This window comes from Athene noctua, chromosome 1 (genome assembly GCF_965140245.1).
Source record: "Athene noctua chromosome 1, bAthNoc1.hap1.1, whole genome shotgun sequence".
In the NCBI taxonomy this organism is placed as follows: Eukaryota; Metazoa; Chordata; class Aves; order Strigiformes; family Strigidae; genus Athene; species Athene noctua.
The window spans coordinates 105,536,382-105,557,122 of record NC_134037.1 but is presented as its reverse complement, the minus strand read 5'-3'; the positions used below and the strand labels follow the sequence as shown (position 1 = coordinate 105,557,122).

General features: G+C 39.0%; 1 protein-coding gene across 6 annotated transcripts in view; it reads left to right on the top strand.

Annotated features, from left to right (window-relative positions):
* Positions 1-213: 213 nt before the first annotated feature.
* USH2A (usherin) overlaps positions 214-20,741 on the top strand; it is a 392,395-nt gene continuing 371,867 nt past the window's right edge. For all 6 annotated transcript variants that reach the window (XM_074897210.1, XM_074897211.1, XM_074897212.1 and 3 more), the window contains exons 1-3: positions 214-322; positions 1,083-1,762; positions 6,938-7,103. In XM_074897210.1, the coding sequence (XP_074753311.1) occupies positions 1,278-1,762; positions 6,938-7,103 (651 nt within the window). In that variant the 5' untranslated portion in view covers positions 214-322; positions 1,083-1,277. The remainder of the gene's footprint in view (positions 323-1,082; positions 1,763-6,937; positions 7,104-20,741) is intronic.

Below are 20,741 nucleotides of genomic sequence, written 5' to 3'. Positions count from 1 at the left end.
CCGCGGGCCGCCCTTGTCATCCCGGAGGAGGGGTGGCTGGGCGCCTGTAAAACTAAGCCGGGGTGGGGCGGGGTGGGGGAAGAAAGAAAGAAAGAAAGAAAGAAGGAGCCGTGCGCCCCGGGCCGCCGCCTGCCGCTGCCGCTTTAAAGCGCGGCGGGCGCCGGACGGTCGGGCGGGGGCCGGCGGGGCCGCGGCGGGCCCGGGCCGCGGGGGCGGGGAGGAGGCCGCGGCGTTGCCGGGCGACGGCGGGCGGCGTTGGCGCGGGGAGCCGGCGGGCGCCGCGCCGCTCTCCTCGCTGCTCTCCCCGGCGGAGTAAATAACGGTAAATCAACTTATTTATCGGCTGCCATCGCGCGGTTCGCCGCCTGCCCCTGCCCCGCCTGCCGGGGAGCCCCAGCGCGGGCGTTCGCTATTCGAAAGATCCACACGGGACAGATGGGGAACGTGGCTTTAATCAGCTTTGCCGAGGGCTGAAAGGAGCGGCGTGAGGTGGGCAGCGGGGTAAGGCACGAAGCGGGCCGGCTGCTTCAGGGGACGGATAGCTACGCGGCCGGGGGTTCAGGCCGCCGCTCCCGTTCGCTGGCCCCCAGCGCGCCTCGGGAGCGGAGGCAGGGGGGTGTCCCTCAGCGTACCCTGGCATAGTGCGGTGAGGATGGCACCGAGCAGCTCCCGTGTAAAGCTGAGGTGAGCATCGGGGGGTCGCAGGTGTGACATGGAACCGACTAGCTTGAAACCCTCGGGAAAGATGTTTGGAGGCTGAAGTGGCACGCCCTGGTTTCCCACCTCAGTCTGTGCCCGTTACCTTAACACACGAAGCTACGTGTGGGCCTCGCGTGATGCGACCGGTCAGGGATAAACTCGTCTCAGCTGCCAGCATGTGCGGGTTCAAGTCGGCCTCGCCCCGCTGCCCATGTGTAGAGAGACGCCTTGGCCGTAGCCAGCGAAGGTGCGCAGGCGGGCCTGCTGGCTGAAATTTGGAAGCAGAGTTCTAACCCTTAAAATCCTTACTGGGGCATCACCTCAGTTGGTGCAGAAGGGGCATGTTCCTCCCACAGACTGTGTCTGTTTTCTGTGGTTTGCAGATACCGGCTGTCACCCACGTGCGTTTCGCTGGCCAGAAGCAATGGATGTCCCCTGTGACTGAGTCCTTGCATGAGCGTTTTGAAGATGAAACAGTGCATAAGCTCTTAAAGCGCACCACCTGAGGACATTGCTACCGACATGGACATCATTATTTATTTACAGATGCTGTAATCAGGAGGAGCTTTTTTGTAAACATGAATTGCTGGGCTCTTTCCTTGAGGTGTCGTTTCTTGTTTCATGCTATTGAAACATTAATTTTAACTTATTATGACTCCTTTGTGTTGGTCAGCTCTCAGGGACATTTCCCTAGGCTTGAAAATGTGGGAGCTTTCAAGAATGTGTCAACCGTGCCAACTCAAGCCACTTGTGGGCTGCCACACCGAAGTACTTTTTGTCATAGCTCAGTAGCGGTTGAAAGTATTATGTCCTGTACCCAGAGGTTTTGTGTTCAGGAGTGTCCATACAGGTCATCGCCTTCTTCCTACAAACTGCTTCTTTCAGAAGGCCTTGGTACCTGTATCACAGAGGACAAAAGGGACTTGCAGCCAGGGTCCTTCAGCAACGCTTCCAGTTTCATTTTTCATAATCACAAGGATTGCTTCTCTACTCCCCGTTCTCTGAGGCTTGCAGCTTCGTTTACGTTAACTGTATGGTTGAAACCTGAGCAAGAAGGTGTAATGTAAGTAGTATTGAAGGTGTTTACTTTCCTGGTGCTCTTAAAAAAATTGATCATTGTAGTCACAGTCATTATTAGCAAGCTATTTAAAATTTTAAAAAGGTACAGTGAGAAACGGTGGCGTTTTAAAGCAGTATTTAGGTTGGGGTCTTTGCAAATGTCAAGACAAGTAGATTCAGTTTCAGTGGCATTGACTCAGGTGATAGTCCAGTTGCTTTCAGTGGAAACTATTCATACATAATGTGCGTGTCTATTCTTAAAAATCTAAATTTGTATTTGTAATTCACATTCATCGTTCTAAAAGCTGCTAGAAAAACCTGTCAGGGGTTTGCACTGTTGCTGCTTTCGTGATGGAAAAAAAAATTAAAATTATAGGAATTCCCTCAACACAAGTTTACTTCTTAAAAAAACCCAAGGAAAACCTCTAGATCTTCCAAAATGGATATTTCAGAGCTGTGGAAGAGTGGTCATAGTTTTTCTGGAAGATATGGGGAATGTTGATGGAACGAGAGATCATGTTGCTACTTTAACAAAAGATTCCACTATTCAAACTGCTAGTGAAGTTTCACTAGGTGTTCAAAAACAGATGTGGATAAGAATGCTCCCTCTCTTATTTGCCCACACGTCACATTTTTAGCAAATATTGCTGTCATAAATGGCCCTTCAGCTTGACTGGGCCTAACCGTAACGAAAAACTTGCTTTTTGAAAAATGCATTGCAAATCCTGCAAAAAAAGTTCCTCTCATCTGTGACAAAATGCAGACCCTCCTTCTCTTTCTTACCTGGGTTGTGCAGATCCTCTTTAAAGTGAAGCACAGAAAGTATGGTACATTGCTTCAGAGTGTATGTCACAAATGTTTTTGTACCGGTGCTCCTAACTTACTCTTGGAATGAAACTAATGATCTGCTCTGTTCTAGCATTCTTGATACTTATTTTGCATGCTGATGTGAACTAGGGAGTTGTCTAGGGGTATGAAAATCGGAAACAGTGGAAATGTCTAAAATTATAACGATATATGTAAAAGTATAGTCTGCTTTATGCAAATATAATTACCTTCAAAAAAACAACCTAATTACAGAAATTGTGGTTATGGAGGGGAAATAAATGAGATCTGCAGAGCAAAAGTGACTTGTTTGAGTTTAAATCAGCTTAGATGAAGGTAGGTGTAAAGGTGTCTCTGGAGAAGTGACTTGTTTGAGTTTAAATCAGCTTAGATGAAGGTAGGTGTAAAGGTGTCTCTGGAGCTTTGGCCTAGGGTCTTTTATAGACAGCATTTTCTGTATAATGTTTGAATGTCAGAGAGTCCATGCCTGGGGTTGTCCTATGTCATAAGTTCATGTCCGTGCACATGTGGGGATTATCAACCTCGTTCGGCAGAGCATATGCCTAATTTGAAGCAGAAATATCCTGCTAGTTTCCAAGCAAGCTGTTATGTGTTGAGTGAGATCCGTGAAACTCTTATGTCAGTGTGTTAGGTTTCTGCTTGCATGGAACCAAAACCAATGAAATGTGTGTCCTTAGTTTCAAATGATTAAGTGCCGTGCAGAAACCAGACTCTACCGATGTCTGATTATCCATGGACTAGTATAATACATTAGCCTCCAATTGCTACTGTGTTAATAACTACACAATGTACATATTCTTGTTCAGTGGGTTTTATAGATCACTTTAAAATCTAAATGTTTTTATTCAATTTTTGTAATAGATCACTTCGTTCATCTGCCTTATGAGACTGCTGCTATTCAACATGTAGAAATGAAAATGGTAGAGCCCAGTCCTGCAAGCAGTAGTTGGACAACAGTTATTCCAGAGGTCAGGATGATATGCTGCTGTCCAGACTCTTTTTTTCACTGTTCACAGAAAGAAGCATGTTAATTTTTCTTTCTTCATAAAAGGAATTCAAACAGTAATTGCACAATAATAGTCACTGAAGCTCAACTCTGACGGCACCCTACAAAAGAGAAATAGTTTAACACCAAACTAAGATGTTTTTCCTTTTATTGTATTGGTTTAGTGAGTCCTTCAGGTTGGCAGAAGGAGTTTGACTTACCAGATGTCCTACATTTTGCAGTCCCTGATGGGGAATTGTCCCTGTTAGATGTCATTTGTGAGACCTTTTAAACCCCATTATCACAGCAGAGGGACTTCACGGAACTGGGACTCATTCTAACAAAGTGTTTGCGCTGCCACCAAGACATGGGGAAGATGAACCAGAACCAGCTGCTCACTTTTACCAGTAGAATAATTGAAAGTTTAACAAGGTATTTTGTTTAGTGGCAAAGTGCTCTTACATTAAGTACCCCATACCCATGGTTTCTGAACATGCTATACTAATGTGTTTTTTCATGCTGAATGTTATATGGTCTGGCTGCTAGAGAGCGCTTAGGAAAGAAGCTAAGAGTGTTGCTGTGTAGTATCCTTGTAAAGACTGTGACATGTCTGTTAGGCATGTGCCCATGTAAGAGAATAGCAGGATTTTTCTGCTAGAAGTTACTGTGCTGACTGAAGTGAGAGATACTGATGTGAGGATGCAAAGCCTGAAGGCCCTTTAAAGACTGTGACATTCTGAGGGAGCAAATATATGTGAATAGTCAAAGACACCAAGAATTTTCTTCATCAGTTTCATATACCAAGTTTTCTTACATGAATCTGGGAAAGAATACACTTTCATAAAAGGTGAGAGGAAAGTGAGATCATGTGGATTTATCTGAAGCCCTAATGTTCTTCTAAGATGTATAGTGTAGGTATTTGTAGGTATGCTTTTAAGTCACTGCATATTGGAAATTTTGAAGAAAAGCAAGAGAACAGTGAGAAAGCACTGACATTTGTACTCTAGTCTTTAAATTTACTTTCCCTTTAGGCAATAAGTGCAGTAAGTCAGCAGAGCTCTTGTCCCTGAATTTCATTCTTTCCCTGTGCTTCCTCTCTTACTGCATGGACTCATCAGTTAATATAAATGCTTTCTGTAAGCCTGTGCGTAGCCTGTAAGCAAGCCTTAGCACAATATAGGAAATTGTATATGATAATAACCCTTTGCAATGAAATAGGATTAAGAATGTGAGTAGAAGCTTAGCACGTATGAGTAATCATTACCAGCACTTTATATCAGTTTAGCGTGAACTGGGCTAACTGGAAATTAGATGACCGGAAGACACTGGCAGGGGGAGAGAAATGAACTGGGGCCTTCTACATGCAAAAGGCTCGGGGGAAGAGCCCGATTGTGAAGTGGACAGGAGATGTACTTTTTCAGCTTCATTTACCTAGAGGACTAAAATCATATCTTATTACTTTATATCACTTCAGATGTTTTACATTAGGAATTAGTCTGAAAGAAGGATTTGCCTTAAGATACCACGCGTCTGATGTTGAACCCGTGCAGATGTTCCCATTTGCAAGTGCTCCAGTTAATGTGTGGGGATCCCCAGTGCAGCCGTGTTGGTTCTCTAGAATATTTTGCTCTTTGAAAGCTGACCAAGCAGATTTGTGTTGTTTGCTTTTTGTCCCTTCAACCCAACCACAGAGAATCATGTAGTCAGGAATTGGCTCTGTGGGACTGCAGGTTACCAGAAGTTGGAAACTTCACAAAGAACAGTGGTTCCTCTCTGTAATCATGGCTGGAATGGAAAATCGTGCTCAGAGTCAGAAGTAATGCTAATGCCTATTTCACCTATGTTAGCGCTAGTTTGGTTTTTTTCTCCCCCCTCCCCTCCCTGTTCTCTGCCTCTTGATTTTTCTCCTTCAGTAGTGAGTCACAATTCACATTTGTTCTTTTCAGTTTTCAAAGTGATGTACATCAAGGTCACTTCCCTTCTTAAAGTCATGACACCTTTGGGGATAAAAACAATGTGGGGATGTTTGTTTTAGATAACTAAAATAAACAAAAAACTGGATTATCCAATTATTGTTTATCCAGGAACTGGGTAAATCCAGTTCCTAAATATTTTGCTACTTAGCTGAGCCTTCCCTCACATTTATTATCTAGCGAAACTAGCATGTTTACAAGCAAACAAAATATTGAAAAGACCAGTTGACAATATATTAAGAAACATGTTTCTAGTAAGGTTTGGAAAACAGAAGTCTGCATTTTGCAAGTTATTTTATTGACAACATTCCAGCAGGCTAAAATCGTAACAGTTAAGATGAATTAATTTTTCTCTTGTATTTAAAGGTGAATTAGTGAATAATGGCAGTATCAAGGAACAGTCTTTTAGTTTTCTTTTATAAATCCATAGTAGGTAAAGACAGTTATAAGTAGATGTGGAGATTTTTTTTCTGAAATACATCTAAGTAAATCCTGGTTTCATACAAATTTTGTATGCTTCTCTCTTGTGACTTAGTGCACTAATTTAGTGTGGTGTAACTTAAAATATTTGATTTTTCATGGGTCAGTAAATTGGGGACCGGATTTCTCAAGCAGCTGAAATGGGAACACAGAACTTTATGATTTTTGTTGTACTGATGATTACCTTAATAAAATACGTAGCTGTTTCACAAACATATATAGCCTGTGCTTTCTCAGGACTATTGACATCATGGTGACTGGGTTGGCAAAAATATTTCAGCAGCTAGATAGGCAATGTGGGTTGCTATGGGTAGTATTCTTTGTGTCTTATATGTCAATGTTGCATTTGATATTGATGTGAAATCTTTGTGGGGACAAAAACCGAAGTGTCTGAATAGCCTTTTTGCCTTGCTCTGGTTCTCTTAGGTTAAAGAAAGGCTGTGTCAGAGGGACGGTATAAGGGAAGCCTTGTTAGACTAAGAAAAATATAAGTGGCTTCACAGGATGTGCTATGTTGCAGAGCTTTGTATGAAAAGCGCAGCAGAGACCTGCACAGTGCTGGCCAGCCACTGTGGTTTCTGTCACAGAACTCTGAAGAGAGGAGGCAAAGTGGACCCCTCTTCCACCCCCAAGTGAACTGGGATTGTGTGCACTAAATTAAAAAAAAAAATAAAAATCTCACAGATTAAGACAGAAAATATCTTTGTTAAAGTTCTTTTACACTTAGTGCATCCTGTGACTTTCACTGTCACTGAACATCTTCTCAAGAGCTGTATTTTTAACGTTTATTTTAATACATTCCGGTTAGCATCACTTTACAGGATAGCACCTTGGCAAGAATGTGTATATGCGTGTGCCTCTGACCTTATGTTGTTTTTCTTGGTTATTTCCAAAGGTGTGTGATAGAAAAGGCTATTGATGGGCAGACTGTGTTCAAACTCACAATCTCTGAGAAAGAGACCATGTTTTATTATCGCACAGTAAATGGTTTGCAGCCACCAATAAAAGTAATGACACTGGGGAGAATTCTTGTGAAGAAATGGATTCATCTTAGTGTGCAGGTGAGTAAAATAAAAAACATTTAATGTTTGTTGAAATACAACATCTGTGTGCGAATGGTATAACTGTATAAATGCAAAAGGGTAAATTGGAGGATGTAAATGATAACTCTTGAGTCTTGGTAAAGATCTTAATTTGGGAGCTCATTTTGAGGCAACTACTAATTTAGCACTGGAAAGAAATGCTGTGCCTGTTCTGAACAAACAAGGCTGAAAAGGCTCACCTTAAGAACACAGGTATTTGGGATGAAGAAAAGCTACTTATTCCTGACATTACCAATAAGTTCTGGGTCTCTGAGATTATTTCCTAAAAAAAAAGAATGTTATCCCCATTTATACATGCTAATGTACTCCTCTTAGAGGTGTGTCCCATTTAGTTTTAAAAACCTCTTACTGTGCATGTAAGTAAACATGTATGAGTTTGTGCAGGATCAACCAAGCTAGTAAGTTACAAAGCTATTAATTCTTAATTTAAAAATATGTTTCAGAATTATTAAAATACAGTCTTTATGTTCTAAGAGTCTTCTGTTGACATAACTTTTAAATAAGTGTACAAATATCCACTGATATTCCACTAAAGCAGAATTGAGTTTGTTAAAATTTAAAGCGTATGTACAATAATCAGTAAACGAACACAGAAGTTAAAATTCAGTTATTTGCATGTCTTGTAATTCCCAACAGATGCTCTAGTAAATTCTATTTGAAAGCTAAGTTCAACTAATAATTATAAACCACAATTATCAGGTATTGAAATGTTTATCTTCTTCTTCCTTCATTTCCTTTATCTATTCTAGTAAATTTCATTTGGGTTACAGCACAATCAAGAAGTGTTTTGCTGCTTTCTTGAAACTTGCTAAAAGGTATTGACTGTGATTTGGATTTTTAGTGCTGATCTTGTCACTCGTAAGAAGTATCTAAGCTGACGTCTTGATTTTTTTGCAGTTTTCTCTTTTTTTTTTTTTCCAGGATAACAGCATGGTAGTGCGAATAAGATTTTGGCTGTTGGATTAAAAGAGTGACCTTAAGGTAGAACTAATGAACTTTACACTTCAAACACTCTGAGGGTGCTATATTACTGCTGTTGCTGTCAGCTGCGTTTTGTACTAGCCTCAGAAACTGCTAAAGCCTGGGATAGCAAAGTGAAGAGTGAAAGGGCTGGATTTAAATACACACACATACCTTAAATTGTATTGCAAAGAAACCTCGAGCACTGTGTAGAATTTGGTCCTTTGTTTCTTTGGGGAAAGTTGTTCAACGCATAGCAGGAGTAAAGAAGTGTAGCTTCTAGACCCTTAAAGGGGCTGCAGGCTTGATACCTTTACCAAGTTTCTGAACTCGGGGTAGAACCTTACATTCTGTGGTTTGTGGTATTGTAGGATTCAATTTCCAATTAAAGATGATAGTGGCTGCAGCGTGATCTATTTAGCACTAGGTCTGGCTATGAAACTTTAGGCAAAGGGGTTTTTGTTTTCTTTTGTTTTGGGTTTTTTTCCTTTTAGCAGCTGTTCAGGAGCATTTTTTCTATAAATGGAGAAATAAGTGGAGAATGATAGACCACCCAAAATATGCAAAAGTAACATTCATATGGAAATGTCTGCGTCTTCAGACAACAGTAGTATTTGACGATGAGATATTTTTATATATATCATGATGATATATAGGTGTTTCCTTATGCTGATGAAAGTGTCTTCTGAAGATGAAGCATTATGTAGTTTTATAGGCAATAGTAATTGTAGTTAAAGGCAGTGGAAGAGCCTGGAGTTTACATCTAAAAGTACAAATCACCTGATCTTACCACAGGTGTAACTTTTGACTTCTCTGACTAACCAGCCTTCTCCCCAGGTGATGGCCATACGGTAGGAATGGGCACTGCAGAGTGGAGGAGAGACCCTCCTGTGGGCTGTAGGTGAGCTGCCTGGAGTCGAGGCAGCAGAGAGGGCTGAGTGCAGTTAATAACTTACTACTACTTCGAGTTTTTCCAAGTCAGACTATGCAGATTTCCTTGCTGTCTTGTTGAGGCGAAACTGCCTCTGATACCTGTAAAGGATTAACTGTCTCAGTTCTGTGTCACTGTTGTAGGCATAACCTTTATCTTCTAGCAAAGACAAGCCCTAGGACTGAGCTCTGTGGCTAATAAGTTATGAAAGTTTGCAGTCATCCAATAGCCATACTGGTTTGTTTGTAGGTATGGTGTTACCCGTGTAGTTGCTATATAACATTCCTCTATAGAAAACAAAAACGAAATCGTTGTTGGATATGAAATGTCATGTATGTGGCTGTGATGTTTAGCCACAAGGTATTAGGTTTAACTAAACTAACAGTAGATTTAACACCTTTTTAGGTACTTTGCAGAATTTGAAGCATTTGCATTTGTTTTACTTCCTGGTTCTAGCTGGAGCTGGGTGGCATGTTCTGATGTGAAAAAACCCTAAATCTATTCAGACTTGTGTGACAGCTTGCTTGGTATGATTTTTGGACTAAAGAAAATAATGCTTGTGAATGTTCTGATAAGACAGTTGAAAATGTGGAATGGATTTATTTTTGTGCACATAACAATACATATGTATGGAAAAAGTGTAATTAAAAAAAAAAAAAAAGGCTGCATTGCCATATTTAGAGTTGTAGGACCCCTAAAAACTTCATCTGTGAATTTAAGATGAAGAGGGTTAGGATGCGATGCAGCTATGCTAAACAGAATTTTACATAAAGAAATTATATTCTTTATGCCTGAAGCATAGTAGGCACAAGCTATTCAGATTATTTTTTTAAAAAGTATGTACTTTTCAACGTTTAGGTAATTAAGATACTGGTGGTAACTGAAGATGTCTATGTTAACAAATCTTGGTTTTTATGAAATATTTTAACTTTATGCCAGAGGTGTGGGCATGTAAGCTATTGACAGTTGGTTTCCCAGAAATTTAAGGTAGAAGCATTAAATACTGCAATTAATATCCCTTGTCTTCAATATGCATGACTTTTCTGGTAGATGAAGCATATTTGGTCCTTGTTTTCTCTAAGACTACAAAACTTTTTAACAGTGTAGCTTTAGGTGGTTTAGGTCTGTATAGGAGATGCAGGTGATAGCAGAGGATCAAAATAGTTACCTTGTAAATATATTGGATATAAGCTTAATGGGATATTCACAGCGCATTGCGAAATATCATTGAAAGCCATGCACAGTATTGCATGTTTGTATGGTAGACAGGGAGGAAAAAAATAGTTTCTGGTATGATACCTTGTTGCTCAGTGACTGCAGACCAAATTACGGGTATGTGTAATTTGAGGTGAGTCTGATTCAGCACAAAAGGTTTTTTTGCTGAATGCTAGCACTTACTTATATGGTTAGCAAATAGAAGTGTGTAATGGACCCTGCTCCTGAGAAAAAAGCAATACTTGTTGTTTGGCTCACAGGGAATTTATGCATCTTGTTTGTGACAGTGCATGGATGAAGGGCAGGGGTGGGCAGGCTGGCTGGCACAACCCAGTGGCAACAACCAAAGAATCAGGGATTGAAGCATGAGGCTTTGCATACCAAGTTGGTGACAGGAATAACAGCTAAGGGAGGCTGTGGGATTTGGCTTTGTAAGTGTTGACAGCAGATTGGTGACTTTTTGTTTTTCGGCAGGTTGGTTGTAGTTTGTGAAAAGTGTGTGTGTGAGTGATGTAGCTGATCATGAGAGACAGTTCTGCCAAGGAGCTAGGGTCCAAGTCCATCTCTGGACACAGGTATGCCTAATGTGAGACTGACTGGGGCCAAAGATCTCCAAAGCCAAGAAGTCAGTAGGAGCTGAGAGCCTGCAATCAGGGGAGTTCCTGTGGTCAGTAGGAAAAACTGAAATATTTGTGCATAAATGCTAGGCAACAAACACCATAACAGAGCGTGAAGTATTGGTTACAAATGTGCAACTGAATTTAGAGAGAGCAGAAATATGGTAGGATAGCAGATATGTTTGGAATTCAGGTGTAAGAGCATATGCCTATTCAGGAATGATAAAAATGAAAGCTAAATGGTGGAATAGCACCAAATAGTAATTAAATGATAAAAGGGAAGGACAGAAGAAAGGACAGCACAGATTGAAAATAATTTCTTTGGAATAAAATAATTCTAGGGGAAGAGAAGGCTAGTAAATTAATTCTACTGAGGTGATCTTGGAATTTAAATCCTTGGGTTTGGATTTAGATGTGTAATTTGTTAGAGAGAGCTACTACTAAAAACTGTGTCATTGCCACAGAGACATTGTCACAGAGACTTATTCTCCAGTTTATAGCTGAGAAATTAAAGTTCTAATAAGAGCAGGGGCCAAACATTCCTGTATGTTCTGCATGAAAGGTTTCTCCATCAAGTAGCTACTGAAGCAGAAAGTCTGGATACCAGCTTTGTTAAGTGATGAGGGCGTTATTAGAGATGTGGGTCTCAAAAATAATATTGCATATTCACAACTAGATTCAGATGAAATGGTAGAATAAACAGTTCTTTGGTTCTGTAAGTACACTTTTGGATTTCAAAGAGAACAAATAAATAGGACTATTTTAATAAAACAAGGAGACCTGTGGAGCCCAGAGATGGAATTGAAAAAAGACCTGGAGGTTATTAGAAATAATAATAGCATTAAGAGAAATCTCTGCTCTTAAAGAAAAAAAAAAAATTGGAGGTGTAGTGCCCGGGCTTATCTGAGTGAGTAAGCACCTCTACAGTTAGAGATGGCAGAGTCTGCAAGCAGTGGGGAATGAGGATGCAAATTCACAGAGAATGCTACGTAGGAATAGAAATAAAAACTGTAAATATGGTCAAGCTGAATTAGACTGCAGTGACTGTCAAATGGTAAAAAAGTTTTTAGGGTTTTTTCGTGTAAGAAGGCAAGACCTATGTATAGTGATGGTGTGCTTGAGATGAAGAATAATTTGAGTAAGGTCCCCCAAATAAACGGTTTTCTTCTGTTTTCGATAATGATAACGGTCACAGAGCAAAAACAAGCTGGGTAACAGAAATTAACGTGTGGAAACAAAAGCAATCATAAAGATGTAGAAATATGAATTTGCAAGCTTATTGTATACATCCTGATGTGATCAGATGGTCTTTGTCCAAAAATTCTGAAAGAATTGGTACATAAAATCCTTTGACAAAGAACTATTTTATGCATATTACCAAGGCAGAGGTGGAGCCTATAATGCTTACATTTAGGAAGAGTGTCATGCATTGATGCCATCCAGCAGCTGGGCCTGCCTCACCCCTGCCAGTGGAACAGGGGAGAGAATAGCAATAGCAAAAGTGAGAAAATTAATGAAAGGTGAGTGGGAGGGGAACAAATGATGCAAAGGCAATCACTCATCACCTCCCAGAAGCAGACCGCTGCTCTGCCAGTCTCAAAGCAGCGGCCTCCTTGGAAATAAACCCCCTGTCTTCCCAGAGTCTTCCTTCTACCCCAATTTTTATTGCTAAGGATGAGTTATACAGTATGGAATATCCCTTCGGTCAGTTTGGGTCAGGTGTCCTGGCTGTGTCCTCTCCCAACTTCTTGGACCAGCCTTAACTTACTGATGAGGTGAGATGGGGGAAAAGAGTGGGAAAAGAGAAAGGCTTGACACTGTTCAAGCACTCTTTAGCAATAGCAAAATATTAGTGGGTTATCAATGCTGTTTTAGCCACAGATTCAGAACACAGCACCATGCAGGGTGCTGTGAAGAAGTTTAACTCCATCCCAGCCAGAGACTGTACAGAGGAAGGAAAAAGGATCTTGGCAATGCAGACCTATTTGTCTTGAAGCAGTGGCATATGAGGATTTAGAAAAGATCTTTGGAGGAATAGATAAAGATGTGGAGCTAAATGGAAAAGGGGATAAAATGAAGCATGGATTTACTAAAGATAGCTCATCACTGTCTAACCTCTTAGCTTTTTTTGATGAGAAAACTGATTTTCAGGCAAAGTAAATGTGTCAGATTTCCTCTATCTGGAGTTCAGTTTAGAGTTGATGTGACAACCCATGAGAAGTTGTAGGGTCAAAGGGAATGCTCATGGGGAGGGTTGGCAATAGATACTGCTTGAAGGAACTTGCTTATAATCCCGGGGAGGGGGGAGGTAAAAAGCAGTTGAATTCCTTGAGAATTAGTCTTTGGGACCAGCCTTGTGTTATATTTTCATTAATGATCTTGGCAGAAATATTAAGAGTGTGCCGATAATACTAGCTAGTAACGTAATGTGGAGAGGCGTCATTAGAAAGAGGAACAGTAAGATGTCATATAGGAAGAATGGCATCACTGAAAGAACTAGTGTAACTGTCATGAAATAAAATTTGGTATTACAAAATGCAAAGTGATGAACTTGAAATCCCTCACAAAATCTTTTGCTAAGTATAATAGTTAATCATTAGAAAATTGCTGAAGTAGTAGTCCCAGGTAGTGATGATGAGTTATTGTCATGATGAGGCTACAAAAAAGGTATGTGTTGGGGAAACGTATCAGGAGAGGCATTCCCAATAGTAGTGAGAGAAAAGCTTCATTGCTGCTGCTCTAGACTCGTGAGATTTCATGCAAAACGTTGGGTACAGTTTCCATCATTCATGTCTAAGGAATATAAATCAGAACAGAGCTACTAGGACTATGATGATGGTGAAAGGGTCTATGCAGGCCTTACAGAAGATGATTTGGAGAACCTTCTTTTGGGAATTAACTATAGTGAAGAGTAGGAACACATACAGATTTCTTCTCTAAATCTCTTGGAGTGTAAACACCAGGCAGAAGAAGGGACTGTTTAAGTTGGAAACTGAGTTTGTTCTATTGCAGCAGAGTGTTTCTGAAAAAGTGTTCTAATCAGAATAGTGGGGATAAGAAAATGTTTGGGGTTTTTTGGTTTTAATTTAAATTCAGTAACTTTCATAAAAAGGGTAATGTGGTATAGTGTATCCAAGAGGAAAAGATGGGAATTGCTATATCAGTCAGTTATGTAGGTAGACTGTGGGATTTCATTCTTTTTTTCCCCCCTTTTCCTGCAATATTACTGTAACAACTGCTGCCAGCAGGATGTTGGACATGAGTCACAAATAGTCTTGGAATGGACTGTTGAGTCTCCTACTTGAGACTAGGTGGCATTGGTCTAAGAGTAACTTCATACTTTTTAATGGTTTATGCAGCCTTCTTAATATGTGGTATATTGCTGACGAGCTATTTGCTATCCATTTCTTTGCTCTTTGTACCCAATAAACATTCGAGAAAAATCATCCTTGAAAAGTTCTGCTGAGGTAAGTTGAAGTGGATTTGCAACAAAAGTTAGGTTTGAGCATTTTTTTTTTTTCTGCTCTTCAATTAATAGGACATTTCTCTCTAATGATGTCTGCTTTTATTTTCACCTGCTTATGATTTGGAAAGGAATTTACCTTTTTGTTTTGCATTTTCAAACAGCTTTGTTGGGTTTTTTTAAGGCTATAAATTGTGGATCCTGTTTCATTGAAATTACTGCTGCTGTTTTAGTTGTTTTCAGTTAGTGAGGATCAAGGCCTTCAGGCTGCTGAAAGTTTTAGTTTCCTTCTGTGTTTGATCTTGATTTAATGATATTTATCACTGTATCTTTTTAGGTATATATTAGCAAAAACTCTGATTGAAGGTACACAGTGGAGTAAAGCGTATATAGCCTTAACTTAAAGGAATTTGATGTTGCATTGAAGTGAAAACTCAAAAAAATTGGTGTCTTAAAAAATTGACTTTTAAAGAAATAAAGAATTTGAAAGCGTAATTAAGGCCATTTGTGTGCCTTATTATTTTTGCATAGTGATACCAGTATCAGTTTTGTGCCACTTATGTATTTTCATTTTCAGATTCACTGTTAAGGGTCTCTCACTTTGATACTTCAGAATTTATTTAAGCAATTAAGAAGAGTGGAATTTAAACATGAATTTTCAGATACAACCAAGGCTGCTGAAACAGGAGATTCTTAGAGAACATGTCAGATTGATGTATTTGTTTCATATTTAGTGTCTGCAATTATAAAAATAATCTTTTTACTAGCCTTTATTTTGCCTGATCATATCTATGTAACTCTGCCATGTTTTGGCAGACTATAGCACATTAAAAGCTTTAGAAAGTAAGTTTAAAATCTAAATGCAGAGAGGTAACCATGACTGAATTACTCTCCTGGGAGGAAAATGCTCTTAGAGTGCCTATTGAAATCAGCATTATCATTTCAATACATGTCAAATATGAGTCATTTCCTAGTTTAGGGAAAAATTCTTTATAAATCTTTAAATCTTCCAGTTCTTTCAAGAAAAGGTTAAAGTACTTATGATTTAATGAGACCGCTTTACATCATAACTGTTTGACTATCAAGAGAAAACTTGTCCTTTCCAATTTGTGAAATCCTTTTATTTTCTGCACAAGTTTTTGAATACTTTAAAATTTCTATTAAAAGCAAGGAACCTAAGACTTAAAAGTAAGGAGGAAAACATTTACTCTGTACACTCTTTGTATATGTATTACTAAATACAAGGTGTTTTAAACTGTATATTCCCTAAGTTTAGTAAGGACATGAGAAAGCAAGGAAGCATTTTAATTTAACAAATCACTTTGATTTCCTGCCTGAAGTCATAGCTTACTATTAGTAGTTTTTCAGTCCCAAGAAGGGGCAGGGGAGTTTACATCAATTCTAAATATTAAAGCTTCTTGTCTATTAATTGCAATTGTGTGTTGAAAATATTTAGGAGGTTTCAGTCTGTCCATGTGGTTGGTGCTGTGCTCCCAGGACAGCAGAAATAAGTCACGTTGCAGTCTGTGTAATGTATTTGTTTAGAGAACTGTTCGCAGAAACAACGAGCGTAGCTCTATTGGCAGCTGGTTCATCATTTAATCTGCTACGGTTGCAGGCCATTGAGACACTGCTGCTGAACTTGCAGCCTTGGGGTTCTTGGATATTAGTAACTTGCTGTGCTGCATGCAGAAGTCCTACTGTGGTGCTTGTCTCTTCTCCTGATCCAGGATGTCGACGTTTGTGGATTTGAAAGCTTTGTTTTTATAACTTCAGCTCCTTGGGAAATTGGGGCATTTCTTAGATGCTTCTATCTTCTCTTCACTCACACTGTTTCTTAAACTACTTCCTTTCTTGTCTGAATATGAGTTCAGGCAAGTTCTTGCATATTTGCAGATTTAGATTTACAGTCTAACAACTGTCTGGGAACAGAAGACAAGGAACTTCAGCTGGGCCAAGATTTTCATTTCAGAGAATGCCAAAAAAACAGGTTTTGTCGTCATCTTGACTACACTTCTGGAAACTGTGAATGTTTTTTCCATTGCAAATGAAAATCCCACTGAAGTCTGCCCAGACTGTTATATACAGTAGTAATGGAATTAAGCCTTTGTATGACCAATGCTGGGAGGAGGTAGTATTGAATGGTTTGCAGAAACTATGCCTGATTTGTCTGGAGAGTTTCAGATGAGATTTGAAATCCATCAAGTTTCAATTTGTTTTACAAGCAGTTTGTTTCCCTATACAAAAATATGTGGCAGCCAATTAAATTATGTTTTTAATAATGAAAGCACTGTGTTAAGAATGATTTGCTTTTTTCCCCCCTAATCTCAGATCTTGAAACATCTTACATTTCTTAAGGTTGTATTTTTGACATCTGGTGCGTTTTTGCTTTTTTTTTTAATTTTAATTTTAGATATGAGTAGAGATAAATAATGGTCTGTACTACTCTAGAACTGGGAGAGAGGGTGGTGTCAATTAGAAAATAACTTTCAGTCTTCCTAAACATACCGTAACATTTTTAAGGATAATTAATAGCTGTGTAACAAACTTCTAGTGACCATTGTAATATGCAATACATCTGTTTCTGTCGTGTGTAATTACAGAATATAAAATATAGTTTGTAAGCATATTTTTTTTTTGGAAAAAATATTTAATATTGTGGTGGTGTATGCATCTAAAAGGTGTGTCATACCATATGGAAGTAGCTTGCATACTTCTTAGAGGAGAATGTTTAGAAAGGTAAAGAAAAAAATTCTCTTCAAGTGTTCAAATTCAATACTAAGAATAATAGTAAAAATTGCATAACTGAAGTTAGAAAAACTGAAAGAGATGTGTGCTGTTTAACAGCATCCTGTGAATTAAACTGTGGCTATTGGAATCTACTACTTTCAGATTGCTAGAAAGCTGGAGTCCTACTGGAAACATAAGCAAAAAAAACATTGTTTAAGCTACAGAGCCCTTGATTCTGAACTAATCTTTTAAATACCTGTATATGTATATCACTTACAAGTAGGTTCCTAGGTATGTATTGCTTGGTGTAACTTCAGGTACACTTCTGCACCCGTGTGACTGCTCTTCCATTTGTATGTTTGTGTGCCCTTGAGCTGTGTAGGGAGCAAATTTTGAGAGAAGGGAAGTAGCTGCATATACTTGGTATGGTTGTTGGTGTAAAACATTAGGATGACACTCAGAGGGTACATTTACACCATCAGTTTTGTGGATGGGGAGGTGCTTTTTGAAGGTTTGCCTTCTGTCTATTTGAAGTCTTGTGTTAGTGATGAGCACTTCTGATATGCCTGAATTTGATTCCGTTCTGGGGACAGCAAGCCTCAAGTTGTACATTGGAGTACCACCATTTATAGCACACAATTTTCAATGTGGACAAAAGGTCCTCCAGCAGGTAGTTCTTGGGATGCACGGTGTGTGAACAGAAAACTGGCAACTGGTTTGAACTTCTTTGCTGGTGAAGGTGGATCACAGATATTGAACCATTGCCCTTAACCTCTTCATGCTATGACAGTTGCTGAGTAGATGTTTTCACAAGATACTTGAAACTTTTTGAGTAAGAGTCTAAAAACTTCATGAGTATGCCCAAATAGAGCAGCTTCTGCTTTTCGTGATTATTAAAAAAAAAACCCAAAACAAAAGTAATTACTACATTTGGTTCAGGTTTCTGTAGCTTGAAGACAGAGACTTAAGTCAGAAGTCTGATCAAGAAATGGAAGATGAAACTTTCAGATTGTCCTTTATGCAACCTCCATTATTTATGTGTGAACTCTCTTATGTACATCTTGCATTAACACCTGTGCATGCAGCAAATGGAAGGTGACATAAATGACATGTATAGATCCTGTAAAATGCAAAATCCATATATGCTGGTGACAGTCCGCAGGAGAAATATTCTGGTAAGTCTTCACATGTATCATTTTCTCAGGGAAGCAAAGAATATTTTCTGGTACTGAACAATTTGTCAACTTGGCTGGAGGCCAAGGCTCAAGGCCTGTATACTAAGGTGCAGGACATACCACTATGAACTTTCTGAGCAGCCTCCCATGGTCCTCTCCTGGTCCATCTCCAACAAAATGTGGTTGAGAGAGCTGCTACATGAACTTTTTCCTTTAGCTTTTTCCAAAAATAAGCTACAAACCAATAAGCTACTGAAACAGTCCTCCTAAATCAGGTTTGGTCTATGTTCAGTTAACAGCTGAGTTTGGATCTACTGCAAAACTTTGCTGGTAAGATGCTTAGTAACTCTGGAGAAAAAGCAGTTACTATCAAAAAGTGAAAATTGAAGCTTACAGCAAATTGTCATCAAAAAGAGTGTTGGAGAGTTACAGTATAAAGGAATAACTGAATGACTGTTTCTAAAGGACTTTGTGATGGAAGGAAGAAAGCGAGGCACAGAGGAGGAGGGAAGGGCCTGAAGTGAGGTTGTTGGGAGGAATGTGAAAGGAATCAAAGGCAGAATTTTGTGAATCCTTGACCATGAAGAGAAACTAAGCCTTGAAAGAAAAGATGAAACTTTATTTGCAAAAATCCCTTAACTGTGTACATGGAACTTATGTGGAGAGGCATTCAGAGGGCAAGAATAATTGTAATTCTTATTGAACTCTTCTTATGTAAATTATCACAAAAAAAGACAGAGGGATGGATTTTCAACCTTCTAGTCCCAGCAGAACTGTTCAGCTGTTGTAGAACCAATGTATTCTTGCATTAAATTTGGGAATGACTTATCAGTACTGAGGAGGGTAAAGTGGTACAAAATTCTTCATATATAATCAGTTCAAAAGATAGTATTTAATGTACAGCTGATAGTGTAATACGGGGTTAATAATTGTACATTAGTAACAGCTCTCTTAATTTGTGTGGGTATCTGCTTATTCTTTGACTAGCGAAGCACAGAGGCTTTATTCAGAAGGGACGTTTCATTTGACATCTACATCTCATCTCTAATTTACATGATTACAAGTAGTTCAGGAAAATTCAGAATCAGTGGTTGTGCTGTATTTTAAATGGAGGGGGCAGAGAGAAAACGTGCATTGTTATGAGATTATCTAAAATGTACTTTCAGACCTTTTGTTTCAATTAATTTTGGCAAGACTGTGTAACTGTTTTAGATGCTAAAAAGCAGCTTGTTGAATCCTTAATACTTGTCTCCTTTCATGTTACTATAGTGATCATTGGATCTTGGATCTGATTTGTTCTGTGACTTAGGGAAAATAGAGTCATTATGCATCAAGAAAGCAGTTGTTCTCCATGTATTTTCAAATCTGATTACTATGATCCTCTTAATGTGTTTTATTGTTTGGAACTCATTTACAGCAGAAGAGTCACTTGTTAAACCTTTCCATGTAAAAAGAACAGAGGTTGATCAATGTATGAAACAGTAGTTAGAATAAAGCTTATTTATTAATTACTTCAGTTTCTGACAGAATCTGTACTTGTAATTTTGAGCTCTCAGGTTCTCTCTGCCACTCCCCTGCCCAGATACGTTTATTCTGTCCTGAGGCATCAGTAACAGATTGATAGAGCTCTACTGATACAGGCAATAAAGAATATTTTTCATTGGTACAGTGCTGGTTGGGGTAGAAAGCAACAGAGCTGTAGTTAACCATTTTTATATTACTTCATATTACTGAAATACTGGTGTACTCACCAACAAAAGATTAAATGAAAATTGCTGATCCATAATTGGAATGCATACTCTGTGGCAGGAGGATCACTAATCTCTGATTTAACCGTTTATTTTAAAACAATGTTTACTTTTTAAAAGACTAATTCTTTAAAAATACAAACCATTTCAAATCTGTCTTTTTTCACATCGATCTTTCTTTGTCTTTGGCCTTGTTTATCAGATAATTGGCAGTGTGGGTTATATCACTCAGTTTTTAACACTACTAAAATTACCCCTGTCCAAAAAATTAATGACATCCATGATTCTTATTTTGGATCCTTCTGCTTGCTGTTACTTGTTTTTTTGCATTTTGAAGGCTTTATTCATGGAATAGCTATTAGTTTTCTTAAGCCAGTACACCATCTTATGGATCGGTCTGCATTCCAGTTGCTTTCCGACTTCACTGTTTAGGGCCAAATTTATATTAATACATGGCTTGCTCTTGAACAGAGTTAATTGCTTCAGGAGCACTCCAGGGTTCCATCTTTTTCTCTGCACCCCCATCTTTTTCTCTGCACCCCCCCCCCCTTTTTTTTTTTTTTTTTTAAATTGATGTTGTTCTTCAGGGAATTCAAACTGAACTCGTGGATCTATGCACAAAAAGAAAGAGTTGGATTGAAGGAAAACCATTTCCCGTTGAGAAGGGATTAACATTGTAGGAGATAGTGAAAAAGAAAAGTAAAGGAGGGCAAAGAGAAAAGCTAAATATCTTTTACACAAATGCTAGGAGCATATG